At 33.6% G+C, this 14,751-nt stretch overlaps 1 protein-coding gene across 1 annotated transcript in view; it reads right to left on the bottom strand.

The window, feature by feature from the left end:
* ULK4 (unc-51 like kinase 4) overlaps positions 1 to 14,751 on the bottom strand; it is a 211,562-nt gene that overhangs the window by 184,992 nt on the left and 11,819 nt on the right. Inside the window, exons 9-17 of the mRNA XM_058026927.1 lie at positions 13,946 to 14,041; positions 12,034 to 12,158; positions 11,847 to 11,916; positions 9,489 to 9,588; positions 8,942 to 9,046; positions 6,814 to 6,874; positions 4,712 to 4,893; positions 3,257 to 3,303; positions 1,595 to 1,673 (exon numbers count right to left, since the gene is read on the bottom strand). Coding sequence (XP_057882910.1) covers positions 1,595 to 1,673; positions 3,257 to 3,303; positions 4,712 to 4,893; positions 6,814 to 6,874; positions 8,942 to 9,046; positions 9,489 to 9,588; positions 11,847 to 11,916; positions 12,034 to 12,158; positions 13,946 to 14,041 — 865 coding nt within the window. The remainder of the gene's footprint in view (positions 1 to 1,594; positions 1,674 to 3,256; positions 3,304 to 4,711; positions 4,894 to 6,813; positions 6,875 to 8,941; positions 9,047 to 9,488; positions 9,589 to 11,846; positions 11,917 to 12,033; positions 12,159 to 13,945; positions 14,042 to 14,751) is intronic.

The following is a 14,751-nucleotide window of genomic DNA, read 5'->3' as shown; positions in this document are numbered from 1 at the left end:
AACTTTCCCAGGCATTGTCCTGGGGAAGGCTGTGAGAAGATCAGACAAAAGAATAATAAACAGTTCTTATCTTCACTTGCTGCACCTGTTGGAGTTTTGTTTATGGAGATTTGTTTATCAAAGGGTGGTTTCTTAATTGGCCAATGGTGATGGTGTTTAGATGGAAGGACCAATTGGGTCCACCTGTATTGCATCTGTAAGGCAATGGGTTTCTTAATAAGTATAGAATAATAAAGTGATTGATCAGCCTGCTGACAATCATGGAGTCAATGCTAATCATTACCCAGCTGGGAGCCTGTGGCAACTTATAACTACTTCTGTCTATTGCTTTTAAACACAAATGCTGACTCAGATGTGTGTTTTCTGATGGAAATTAGGAAGCTAGGGAAATATGTTTAGCTATTGCTGTGTTTAGCGATTGCTAAACATATTACTGCTAGCCACCTGAACAAACACCTGAAGCCAAAAGCCATAGGGATATCTTAAAATCACTTTTGAGAATTTTAACTTTAAAAAGTTAAATATCAGAAAAAAAATCTACCACATGAAAGAGCATACTTAAATTGTGACCAGGAATTCAATTGCTGTGAAACTGTCAGTATTGAAATAAGGACTTATATTCCACTTTGGAACTTCACAAAACAAACAGCAAACACTAGGTAACAACAATAATATTTTGAGTTCTGCTTTCACCGCAGAATGGCAATGTTAATGGCAACATAGCAAGATAATAATTTCTAATATTCATTAAGAAGAAACCAGAGGTACCTAAACCAGCAAAAACTTCCTTAGCTGCATTTCCAAAAGAGTCAGGTATTGACCACTAATCGTATTTTCCTACATTAGATCTGCACAGCATGCAGGCCTATTTATGGCTTGTGTTTAGCAGTTGGGTCTTACATTCAAACACTCACTAAACTGAAGTTCCGGCTTCACCTCATGAAGAGGAAATGATGTCAGATTCACACTTGAAACAGACATTAAATAGCACACACTGTCAAGATTTCACAATCTGTGTGCATGTGTCACATGCAAGAAAAGGACAGTAAGACACTTAACCTAATCAGTCTCCTGTTTAAGTCAGCTACTGACCATGTAATATCAAACAAGAACTAAAAATGCTTTTCTTCTCCAAAGAAAATTATTTCCCCTTCATTAGACACATTCTTCAAGAACTGTGAGAAACCTCAAATTAGTCCCTCTCAATAAATTATTTTTTGAAAAAAATTCTCTAAGAATCAGTCGTACTATTTTATACTATTTACAATAATTACATTTCAGGATAACCAAATGTGTCAACAGTTTCTTCTTCCACATGCAGAAAAGTATGACTGTGACTACTTGATTTTATAAAAAGAAGACAAAAATGCTAGTTTTATCATTGGTGGTCACAGGTTAGTAAAGATCAGAACTACAACTACATGGAATAAACTGGTAAATTTATACATTTAATTAATTGATCATATACACTTTACACATATAAGTTAAAAATAAAGCAGGGGTCAAAACAAAGAATGCTGTGAAAGCTTCTGATATGACTAGTAAAAGCATTAAAAAACTCCCAGCTGGAAAAAAAAAAAAAAAAGAAAGTTACCTCAGAAACAGGTACATTTTCTTCAAGTTCAGATGTGTGTAATGCCAGTAAACCAATCACTCGAGCAATGTTAGCACGTCTGTGTATCAAATAAATATTTTGTAGGTGTAGGAAATATATTATAAAAATACTACAAAAACAATTATATCTTGTTTATATTCCACACAGGTTGCTAAGGGCAGAAAAATTTGGCGTCCTATTTACAGCTCAGATCTTCTTATTTCTCTTTTCTTTGTATCAATAAAGATTGATACAAAGATTTCAGTGTTTCAGCCGAATTTAGCAGTAAATATATGCATAAAGACATTTCTTTCCTCTAGCTCTGAAGTGTGAAAGTTCTTTAGTTTGTTAGGATTACTAATAGTCATGCTCATGTTCAGTTTTTATATAATACAGAAAACTCCTGCAGATAATTTAGAGTTTTCAGGATAGAGGACAAAAGAGAAATTAAATCTGCATCAGCAAATCAGTTTTTAATGTTCCATTTAAAGAAAAAAATGGAATAATAAAATCAACTTTTATGAAAGAAACAGCAGAGGGCACTATCACATTGAACTATTAATGACAGATTTAGGAGAGGGAGACTTGCCATTATAGTTATTTTACTGTATTACAGAATCACAGAATCACAGAAATTCTAGGTTGGAAGAGACCTTTAAGATCATCGAGTCCAACCCATGTTCTAACACCTCAACTAGATCATGGCACCAAGTGCACCAAGTGCCACATCCAGTCTCTTTTTAAACTCTTCGAGGAATGGTGACTCTACCACCTCCCTTGGTAGATGATTCCAGTATTTGACCACTCTTTCTGTAAAATACTTCCTCCTTAATTCTAGCCTGTATCTCCCTTGGCGCAGCTTGAGACTGTGTCCTCTTGTTCTGTCTGTTGTTGCCCAGAGAAAGAGACCGACCCCCAGCTCACCACAGCCACCCTTCAGGAAGTTGTAGAGAGCAATGAGGTCACCCCTGAGTCTCCTTTTCTCCAGGCTGAGCAACCCCAGCTCCCTCAGTCGTTCTTCATATGGCTTGTGCTCCAAGCCCCTCACCAGCCTCGTTGCTCTCCTTTGGACACTCTCAAGCATCTCAACGTCCCTCGTAAAGTGAGGGGCCCAGAACTGGACACAATACTCCAGGTGAGGCCTCACCAGTGCTGAGTACAGGGGAAGAATGACCTCCCTGCTCCTGCTGGCCACACCATTCCTGATACTGGCCAGGATGCCTTTGGCCTTCTTGGCCACCTGGGCACACTGCTGGCTCATGTTCAGCCGACTGTCAACCAGCACCCCCAGGTCCCTTTCCACCTGAACACTGTCCAGCCACACCGTTCCTAGCTTATATCGTTGCAGGGGGTTATTGTGGGCAAAGTATTGTGGCATGGAGTTATTTTATTTAGTGACTTTAAGTAACTCTCTTTGATGCACTAAGTTCTATGTTATCTACATAAAATTTTAGAGTTTTTCTATAATCTTTGGTCCTGTAGAATTAACATATTAATTCAATATGAAAAAATTCCACTTTATATCATCATGCTTCCAGTCAGATACCACAGCAGTCTGACAGGCCAAAAATCTCCTCAAATAACCTGTTAACAAATATCTTTAATAAAATTCAGCAACAAGTCTGTATTTGAACATATTAATTGAAAATAATTGTTACTTACACATCCCAGTTGGCAGCTGCACGCAATTGTTGTATCAATATAGGAAACTATCGTTTAAAGAAGACAAATAAACATCAGTGAATCTCAATGATCTGATAGTTCCAAATGATAAACAAGAAATCAAAATATCAGTAATTTCATAAAAATGTGTTTGGATAACATTTGCTAAGAGAATTATCACAGAAAAATACGGCAGATATTGTGCAAACCCTGATTAAAGAAATAAAACAGCCTGAATAGAAAAATATTATTTTTTTCTATATTTTTGCCTTAAACTAAACTACTAAGCATATAGCTGAATGTCAGAATTTTCTTTCATTCTGAATAACACTATTTATAGAAAAAAGGTCTGATTCTTTCACCTACAACCACAGAGATCATGATATAGTATTATAAAACAAATATTAAATAATTCTGTATCAAAATAGTTGGCAACTACCAGAATAATGAATGTTAACATACATAATCAGCCATTTAAGAACCAAACTGCATAATTACAAACTAATTTCCAAAATGTTCTGTTAATTGGCTATTCAGTTACTGGACTATTGCTCCCATTACTCCAAATTCTCCTGTGATAATAGAATACATATCCCAGCAATTCTCTTTCTGGTTTTCACAAGAATGTTATGGCATAAGACCTATCACTGCTTCCAACCTAAATGCTCTTCATCCAGTTTTTTGGTAGTGCAATTCTGCCTTTAGTATCCTACATCCAACAGTAACACATCTCAGCTTTCAACTTAGGTCCCTTACTACAAATGTAGGAGAGCAAAGTAACTTACTTCCTATTAAATAAAATGAAAAGTGCTCATCTTAAGATAGCTTCTGTAATGTTTTTATATAATGGGGGGGGGGGGAAATAAGTCTGTTTCTCTTCTGCACATGCAAGACTTGAAGAAATATGTTAAATCACCATAGAGCATATTAATAAAACTGTTTGTCTGGTAGAAGATTGTTTTTGAAATGTGAAACACCAAAACAGATTCTTCAGAGAACATGCTCACTCCTTGAAGGCCTGTTTCCTGAAAGTTTTACTGCCTGTTCTTCAGAAAGCCTTCTTGCTATTCTTTACAGACATATTACCAAATAAAATTAATTTAATAATTCATACATGAACTCTTTACAGTATCATCTGCCACTTAATGATTTACAAAGACTAACTTTTCATCATGAATTATTTTACACTCTTCTTAAAGGTTAATTTTTACCCTAACATTTTCCCTAACGCAACAAAACTATAAGTAAATCTAAGACAACTAATTAGTTTTACTCAGCTCTTTTAAAAATCCTAACATGGAATTTAATAATTTTTTGTTGGTTTTTTACTTTAATCAACATCATATTTTTGCCAGTAGACCATTGATTTTTTCAAGTATAACTAAAAGCAGTTAATTTTTGATACAATGGCAAATATGTAAACTATGTTGATTCCTTCAAAGCTTTATTACTTACCAGCTGAGAGCTAATTAGCCTGTTTGCAATCTCCTTGTGGACAACCAAAGTGCACAGATAGTACAGTAAGTTCAGTTTAGAACGTGCTGCTCCTGTATTCTTCTCGCTGGATTCAAGCATGGAACACACTCTTTTCACAAAGTTATTCCAGTCCACGTCTTTCATAGATGACAACTTCTCAACTAACCATGAGAGGAAAACAGACATTTAAAGATAATGGATCTTTAATGTAGTTTTAACACACTGCTAAGTAAGATCACCATGAATAACTAAGTTCCAAAGTTTGAATCTAAGCATAATTTTAAGACTTAAAATAGTAAAGAAGCATGTTAGAATTCATGTCTGAAGACAACAGAAATCAAACAGGAAGCAAGAAGAGAAACAAAGGATAAAAATTCAGCAACAGAAGCCTCAAAATATTTTTGAAAGTGCAAGCCTGCTAAGTCCTTCATTTAAAGGAACATTTATTGGCATTATATTTAGGAAAGGTAGCAGTTGTCCTTCATCATTACTAATTCTTAATAAGTAAGTGCAGTTTCCTGTAAGTAAATTTGAGACAAAACCTAACAAAAATCAGTGAAATCTGTTCACAATAAATAAACTGAAAACATGTATAATCACTCCTACAGGTAGGTATCCACCTAGCTAAGCCTCAGCAAATCAGGACATGGATGAACTTCCAAAAGAGCAACAAAGAAATCAAGTCACATGGACAATTAACATATATCCTGTGGTTCAATTCATTGACTACTGCACATGAATTGAGATTTTTTAAGACTTCCTTATCAGTCTAAACAGTTAATTTCAATCTAGAAGCCATATATTCCCTCTGCTTTGGTAGTTATTAATTAATAACTTACAAGCCACCTGATATGCTCTAGTATAGACTATTTAAAAGCATGTTTTCTGTCTTCTAGCCCAATTTACAGCTAAGTAATGACACCTTCTAATGCAGGCAAATATACATTGGTAGAGGTGAAAACAGGTTTGGCTTTCAGGTACTCATTGAAATTTTTCCATTTTATCTTTAATCATTACTGATGAGCAGCACCAAATTCAGTATCTTCAAAAACAAGCAGAAAGTTGTCCAGAAGAAAGCTACAACTCTGAAAGCATTACAACCATAAAAAGCACTGTCTCATAATAAATAAATACTAACAAGAGTTAGACATATCAGAACATCAGTGTGATAACTACTTAAATGTAATATGAAACATAATATTTCCCTTATGCACTGGAATCTGATAATTTTTGGATTAATCAAATTAAAATATTTTTGATTACAGTCTTGACTGGGAGATTGAGTTGTTTTCTGTCCAAACATAAAATTTCTTCTACAAATTAACTCTTCAAAATACATAAAATACATTCTTTATAGAAAGGAAAGATGAACTGTTATGCCTAGGAAGAGGTGCTATGTGAATTCTAGAAGGACTACATATCTGCCTGATATCCCTCTTCAAGCACAGTCCAGTATTTTCCTTAAAATGACGACAGCAAAAGTTCCATAGGAATAATTGTTACACTCATGACAATGAACCGACTTTAGTTTTCAGAAATATTTCTAGACATTGAAAATTAACAACAAAAAGACAAACCCCAAACAACTTCACATTATCTTTTGGGACATGAGTGCTATAACATTTCATGATTAAAGGTAGGACTGGCAAGGCTGCCTAGTATTGTAGCTGATCAACATTGCACATTTTAAGATCTTGTTGCCCCTTGCTTGCCTGAAATTGTCAAATTGTAACAACAATTTGTCAATTGTTGAGTATTTCAGTTTAAATCTCTCAGTTGAAAGAAAATATTCTGATTTTCCCACACTAAACACTGATGACTGCCTCATGGCAAAAGTTTTGAGCACAGGTTTTTAACTCAAGAAACAGAAGAGAAAGGAGTATCATTTAAGTGTTTGTACTTGCAAAGGCTACTCAAAATTGGTCTAGCTAAAAACACAGCATACACAATAATAGTTTCAGAATAATTAAGAGTTCTGAAACTGTGACCATGTATCATCTACAAGGGGAGGTTACAGGTCTTGCAATAATGAGTTACAGCAGCACATGCAGAAATTGTTGGAGTATTCAGCAGATCCATACCTGAATATGCTGGTATGTGTAAAGCTTTCGGGTCAAATCTAACTGGTACTTGCTTCATTATCTGGAAAAAAACCAAACACATTACAACTAGTTTTAATGCATTCCTAGAAAATCTCTAAGTAGCTGAACGTGCGAATACAAAGATGCAAAATTTGTACAGGATGGGTGTACATGCTACTGCTCATTACTGAGGAATTTTCCATTGTTTTCTGGTATGAATTTCTCCCAAGCAAATATCTGAGATTTAACTCTATGTTTTTTATATCATTATATAGCTAGTATTTCCATTTAAGTAATTTTTAAAATGGGATTACAAAATCACAGGATTTTTTCAGTTTACATTTTTATCTTGGTTGTATGCAGAAAAATACCTGCATTTGGGTTTCAAAAGCTATTGAAAGGAACTATGCAGGTGATAACTCACAAAATGTTTTAGCAATTCATTGCCATACAGTAAATACATGTATACACTAGACCACTCATGAATACAAAAAGTCATATTATCAACAGCTAATCATTCATAAGGTATAGAGATTTGTTTCCCTGCAAAACCGTCATTTTCTTGTAGATCACAAAATTGGATGACTGCTCAGTAACTGAGCATTTGAGTGTGATTTTCAGTAAATAAAGAACTTTTAAAAAGGCAACTGTGTAATGGAATTTAGCCTTTGACAGAAGAAGTCTAAGCTTAAGTAGAGAGCTATTTTCTTAAAAAGGTCTTCAATTCCACAGATCTGCAGAACGCAGGGAAATTTTACAATTTAAGCTGACATTTCAGCTTTTAAAATTCTGCCAACATCTAGCAAATCCCTTTCCAGGAGATTAAATTGCAAGCTCTTCAGATTTGCCAGGTGTCAGTGTCATCCTTAAGTCTGAAAAGCAGACTACAGAGTCATCATCAAGCAGGCAGTGACTGATTACATGTCCCTGGAACTTAGCGCGCTATTTTGCATTAATTCTGAGTCTGGCATTGCATGGTAAGGAGATTAGTCTACATGTGCACATCAGTATGTGCACCTACCCCTAATCTCATCTCTTCTACTTGTAGTAAGAAGAGAAGCAGTGAAGGACTAAGGCTTTGTGTCAGAGTTTTGAGACAGAACTGAGAAATAAACAGTGATAGCATTCAAATATATAATTAACTTTCAAAGTCTCCACTAGGAAGGATGTGTCTCACCCCAAACATATTAAAAGAGTATTATTTTCTAGCCATGTAAGATTTTTAGGTTTTGAAAGTGTTAAGAAATCCATTAAAACAAACCAAAATAATTGTTAATACTAAAGCAATACAGCAATTAAAAGCTGTAAGACATTCCTAATGAGTTTACATGCTCACTTCCAGGGAAAAATCATCTTGCATTCCCCACATCAGTAATTTACTGAGTCAAGTTGCTAAGACTGCTTAATTTTTTCTGGCACAGAAACAAAAGGAAGAATAAAGGGGCTCTTGCCTATCATTCTTTCTACAAATACATCTGCCTATAAATGCACATTACATTGTCATTGCAGTGCAGAGCAATGAATCTTTTTTGATTTGCTCTTCATAGTCAAACTTAAGTGTGAATTCCCTGCTCAGGAGATTCATTACACACTGTTAGCACATCAGAATCCGTACAACAGAAATAAGATGGACATTTGCTGCAACCTCAGGTTTTCTTCAAGAGGGAAAATAAATTTATGTTGAATAGAAACATTATCACACTAAAGAGTAACAAATGTTATTCTGTAAATGGCTAACTCCTAATCTAGAAGGTTTCATAGATGGCTTTGTTTTGAGTATAACAAACCAAAGTTTTGTGTTCATTTAAGTAACAGATATCAAGGCAAGTTATCAGAAAACAAATCTACAAAAGCACTGAACACAGCATTTAGCAGCTTCTATTTCTTGTAAGATATTATTTAATACTATTATTCAATCCCAAAATAACTCATTCCTCCAAATAAGCAACACAATAGGATTATAAAGACTGCCAAAAAACTGTATGAAATCTTGCCAGAAAACTGGGTGGAACTACTTTAAAATGAGAATTATAAAATACAGGAAAGGAGTTTCACCCTGATTAAAAATTTATCTGCAAAAATAGTTTCAACCACAAGTTCCTGAATCATATATTTTGTTTTGCTATACCTTTGGATTGTCAATGATTGGTGTCACAGTAAGATCAGATTCAGTGTAAATGAGCTCTTTCAATTTTGACTCCATATCCTGCTGACTTGAGCACACATTTTCAGCCTAGAAGAAGAACAAGGTTTTTTAAAAATCTGTTTTGTACCCAAAAAGAGTTAATCATGTTTATTCACAAAATATTTCATTTCAACATTTTACCAAGAAGTCTGACCATGGAAACATATTCTAATTTGCTTTTTATTTATGTAACAGCATATAGAACCAACTACAAATTATAGTAAAAGAAACTTATTGAAAGAAAAAGCATTAGGTCAAAATGTAGATTGAGAAGAAAGAAGACAACTTGTCTTTTATGCACTAGGGCAAAAAAAAACGGAGACTAAGAATCTTTCTTAACTCCTACATAGAAGTTCTGCAAGTATTTTTTTGAAACAACTTGCACACTTAATTATGGAAGGATGCAAAAAAAAGTTAACTTTACCACAGACTTCAGGCTAGTATTCTAACTAGAGATACCACCACCCCTCAATATAAACTTTTTACTCACTTTTTTCAACCATGAATCTCCTTGTGAAGAATTTTTGATTGGGACAGTAGTAGCATCACATATTTCTACTGCAGAGTTAGTTCTAGGTGTGGGACGAGAACTTCAGCAAAAGAAAGAAAAAAATAATTAAAAACCAATAGAAACTACAGATCAAGCTTCATTGCAAACTACTTTTTTGTTGCTCTCTTGGAACCTTCATGTCATACAGCAAACTTTCAAAGCTGATTAACATAACTTACACTATGTTCTGCCTGATCCACTAACTAAACATGACTTTTCTGTCTTTAAATATGTTCTGACAAGGTTAGGATTTCTTTGCTTGTTAGAAAAGGGAAGATGGTATTTTGTTGTAGTTATCAAATGAATGTAATTTGATTATTTTCTCAGCCAAAATGACTCCAAACTGAAGGCTAAACCATTCTTATCTTAACTCCTAATAAAAGAAACACACAAAGCAAATTAACTTGACAAAAAACTACAATTTATTTTATGTCATTCTCTTCTCACACACAAGTTTTGGCTAAGTAATGGAAATTAAAAACTTCCTAATTTTTGTATATCAATTTGTGTATCATTTTGGGAACTGGGTTTACCTTTTGCTTTTCCTTTTTAAAATCCTGTCAGCTAATTAGAAAATTAAGAAAGGAGAGACTAGAATACTGCCAAGTTGCAGTTGTCATAATACTTCTAGTGAACTTGGAGTTTATAGTACACAATAAATTAAAACATTTTAAATCAACTTTAGAATTATCATGATTGGCAGGCCAGGAGACTAGTTAAATCAACAGCTTTGAATGAACATGTTTTCTTGATTAGAAGAAAGTAATAGACACATTAAGTTGAAAATCAGGTTTATTAGAAAAAACAACTAAATTAAAAATACAAACAACAAACGAAATTAAAGACACTCAGGAAATCAGTGATCAAATGATTAACATAATCATTTTCACCTTCCATCTATTTGCAACAAAAATTTAAAATTAAAGGGCACAATGAAGGAATGCCAAAATATTACCTACATAAAAACATATTAAATATTCAGTAAACATATGACATTTATGGTAAAAAAAATGTATCAGGATGTTCTTGGAATTTTAGTTCCTAAACAAAAAAAATCCATGATTTCTAGCTAGGAAGCTGGACAAATGATTCCAAACACATAGATTTGTTAAATATATTTTTTCCAATCTACTCAACTAATTTGCTTTCATATACGTTTGAGATACAGATTCAATTCTCAGATAGTTTCTCAGTTTAAAACAAGACAAGAGATTGCTGAATTAACCTAGTTAAAATGAATGAGATCTATTCCATTTGCACAAGCAGAAGAAGCCACTGCTGTTAAAAGCTTATTAACTGCTCCAGCAGCTAATTAAATTCTGATGCCAAGTGCCAGGTAAGCAAGTTTCTTTCACTTCAATGTTTTAATACTTTGCTAGACATCACATACACTGCTTTCAGAAGTTATATCATTGATGCAAAGAGAATTTCAGAACAGATTTTTTTAGTTGTTTGCATTAAATTTCAAATTTTGTTTTTAACGTATTTTTAAATAAAATACATTGCTAAAAAGATAGTATTTGCATTCCCATTGTAGCCTTTTGTTTGATCAGCTTGCTAAATCAAATGCTACTTGAAATTACTAATAACATATGTTTAAGTGTGATGATAAAAATTATAAGTGAGATGAGAATTAATACTTTAATAAAACCAACTAAAATAACTTCTGTACACAGTATGATGTACAAAAGCCCTATTTCAGGTTATGCAAGAAGCTTAAAAGAATATTTTCAAACTGGAATATTTCTGCTTGATGTTGACAAGAAAAGTATTTCACTAGACAATCTTCTTGTCTTGAAAGCTAGTACAAAGTTTCAGAATCAGGCCTCAACTAAAACAAATCATTGTTAAATTAATCACCATCTTTCAATTTAATACACATGTAGTACCTAATAGACTCTTACCAATACCTTGCAAAGAAAAGCTACAGGAAGAATTTATTAACAGATCATATGCTGAATGCTTATTCTTATGTATTTAAAGCAATTGTACTCCAAGAGAGAGAAGAGAGACAAAGAGAGACAGAAAGAGAGAGAGAGATCTAAACAAATTGTAGCTTTCTGTTTAGACAGACAGTTAAGCAATCAAACGTTCACTTTCAAAAATAAGAGTAATAAAGTCATATAAGCTTTAACTATACACACTGTTTTCACAGGTCTTCAAATGTATTTTACTATTATTTTTTAACTAGAAAATTTAAAAGGCAACACAGACACAGTGTTATAGTCATAATAATAAAATGTTTGAAGAGACGAAAACCTACACCAAACATACAAGATTACAAGGAGGTTTTCTTACCTGAGAAGAAATATGGATTCATTTGATTCACCATCAGCTGCACTTTTGGGCCGCAATTCAGTCTGAGTTTCTACCGAAAAGAGAACGTGAACTTGCAATCAGAGGTTAAAATCAAATAAAACATAGGGAGTAAATATGTTGGTAGGATTGATAAAACAGCTAAAAATAACATAATGAGTAATATTACCTATTTTGAAAGAATTGCTTGATGATTTAAGACCTGCCCTTGAGGATGACAGGTTATCTAGATTTTCATGATCATCCACTGACTCTTTGGCACTAGAAGAAACTGGTAACTCTGTGTCTTCTTTGCTGTTTAATAAATGATATTAATTAGAGATTTTTAAAGAAGAGGATTGATTATATAAAAAAATTGATTATATCCATTATCTGTTGCAATTGTTAGCATAAGTTTAGCAGTCATTCTCTAGAACAATACACTCTTTAAATATGTGTTGCACATACTTTTTCTATTGGTAGTGGCAATGATGAAAAATAAGTTTACAGCAAGTAATTTGGAGAATGTTAAAAATTCTTTCATTAGAACTTAAATGAAAGACACTAAAAAAGTTAAATTATTACCCCATGATACAAGAGATACTAAAGAAATACTAAAAGCATTACAGACATTTTAAACTTCACAGGAAAAAGTCACAAGAAATCTATCTCCTAATGAATAATGAAGTCTGTAGCCGAGATTAAAACCACATTTTTGTTTGTGTAATACTTTACCGTCACACTTGAATGCAATTTTATTGGTTTTGGTTGTTTGGGCATTTTTTAACATGTCCTTATATTATTTACGTGGAACTGGGTCATAAAACCTTAATGAAGGCTCTCCAGGATATCAAATATTAATCCAATCCACACTGAGAAGAAAATAGATACATAGGCCTCACAGTTGGAAAAGAGAGAGTACTGAGCTTCTTTTGCATGTCAAACCAATGTTTTGCATTTGTCATATTTGTCAGTTAGTGCATTCATCAGCAGATATTTTAGAGGACTTAGAATAACCTCAAGAGTGTGGCCAAATAGCCCAATATTTTGCAGGAGATTAAGATTCCTCTGGTTCTCTGGAAATTCCCCAAAATTAGCACTATCAGGATGTTGATGGATGTCTTGCTAAAATCTTGAATAAAATCTTAGTTTACAATATAAACTTTAAATATTAATTTTTTTGCAGGTGAAAGCAGTAATAAAATTAGAAGACAAAGAGCTGTATCTCAGACTATAAGAAACATTAATAACAAAAATACTGCAGCAGTGGTACCAGAAATAGGTATTAAAAAACATGAGAGAAAATTTTGAAGTAGGTATAACAAAACACTCAGCATTCTAAAACTATTTTGACAGTAGATCTCCACATTGGAACCTGAAGTATCTTTCAAACATTTATAACAAAGTAACATACAAAAAAAATGCTAAATGTCCTAATTCAAAATTAGAAACACAAAAACCAGCAAGGCAACAGGAGTCTAGAAGAAAACTAACTTTTTTAATACAGAAAAACCATTTGCACAACAGGTTTGGGCATTTCTGCATATGTAGCAGTGTAAAGTATTAAATATTTAGAAAAAAATCTCTACTATTAGATTAATGAATCATGTCATAAATAAAGAATATAGGTCAGCTGCATTTGCAAGATTATAAGGCTGAACCACAGCTCTAAGATGCTGCAATGATAGGCTTTGTGAAGCTGTAAGCCTAATGCATAAAAACAAACAAAAAAACTTACCAAAGATAAACAGACCCATAGTTATAAGATTCTACAAAAGTGTTAAAAAATTGCAAGTCAGATTCATACAAAATATTATATAATATATAAATAAAAATGAGAGCATTTAGCTTGGAAGTGAATTTCGACACATTCTACAGCCAGTAGGAAGGAGTCAGTTGAAATAGAACGGACAGTGCAATACACTAAGAGGATAATACAATTCCTAAACACCCAAAACCACTTACAGGATAGTGTAAAACTCCTTTCATTATTTCATGAAAATTGTAAGAAAAGTTCAAAAGTAATAAAATGTACAGACAATAAAATATATTTTATCTTTGCTTATATTTACTAAAAGAAATATTCGTTGAACTTCCAGTACCTCAAGCTTGTGCCCTGTCTGTCTGCAGAACCACCACCACAATGGCTAAAGGATCCTTTCCAGAATGGATGCTGCAATAGGTCTGTCCAATTCAGCCTTTGGAAAAGCAACAAACACAAAAGCAGTGGCTAAGTACAACTGCACAGACACATACCAGACAAGGTTTTGAACACAGTGACACTACAGAGCAGTTCATCCTGTTGTTTGCTTCTATTTGGACAACAAGCAGGTTTTCTTACAGGACAAACTTTTGCCTTAAATCAGAACAGAAAATTCACACAAGAGAGCTATGAGAATGAAGGAAACTGCAGAGTTAATCCCACATGTAAATTGTCTGCATACCCTACAACTTATAGCTCTAAATTATTTAACAATAGAACTGTACCAGGTTTAAGTTAAAGCCTAATGAAATACAGGTGGCTATTGCTCTGGAAAAGCAAAGCCATCCAATTCCAAACTGCCTATCATTCTGTCACAAAGTTATCTGTGGAGAGTCTGGTTCAAGCATGGCTTAAAGAAAGAGGCCCTGAAGGTATACAGCTGAGGGAAAAGTAAAAGGTAGCTGTAAAGCAGCATTTCCCAGGCTTGATTCTGTAAATAGTTAGGCTCTCAAGCACCACTTTATAAACAATAGGATTCTCAGACAGTCTTCCCATAACAGGCAAAACATTCTGTCCTTAGGTTCTCTGGGAACAGATAGCTGCTCTGGGAACAGATATGAAGGTTTTGATAACTTTTCATATCACAGTGAGAACGCTGGTCCTGTTTTCAATAAACAAACCACAGGTATTGTAAAACAAAAGGAG

The sequence above is a fragment of the Melospiza georgiana genome, chromosome 1 (assembly GCF_028018845.1).
Source record: "Melospiza georgiana isolate bMelGeo1 chromosome 1, bMelGeo1.pri, whole genome shotgun sequence".
Taxonomy (NCBI): domain Eukaryota; kingdom Metazoa; phylum Chordata; class Aves; order Passeriformes; family Passerellidae; genus Melospiza; species Melospiza georgiana.
The sequence above is the reverse complement of the archived record's forward strand: the minus strand, read 5'-3'. Positions and strand labels throughout refer to the sequence as shown.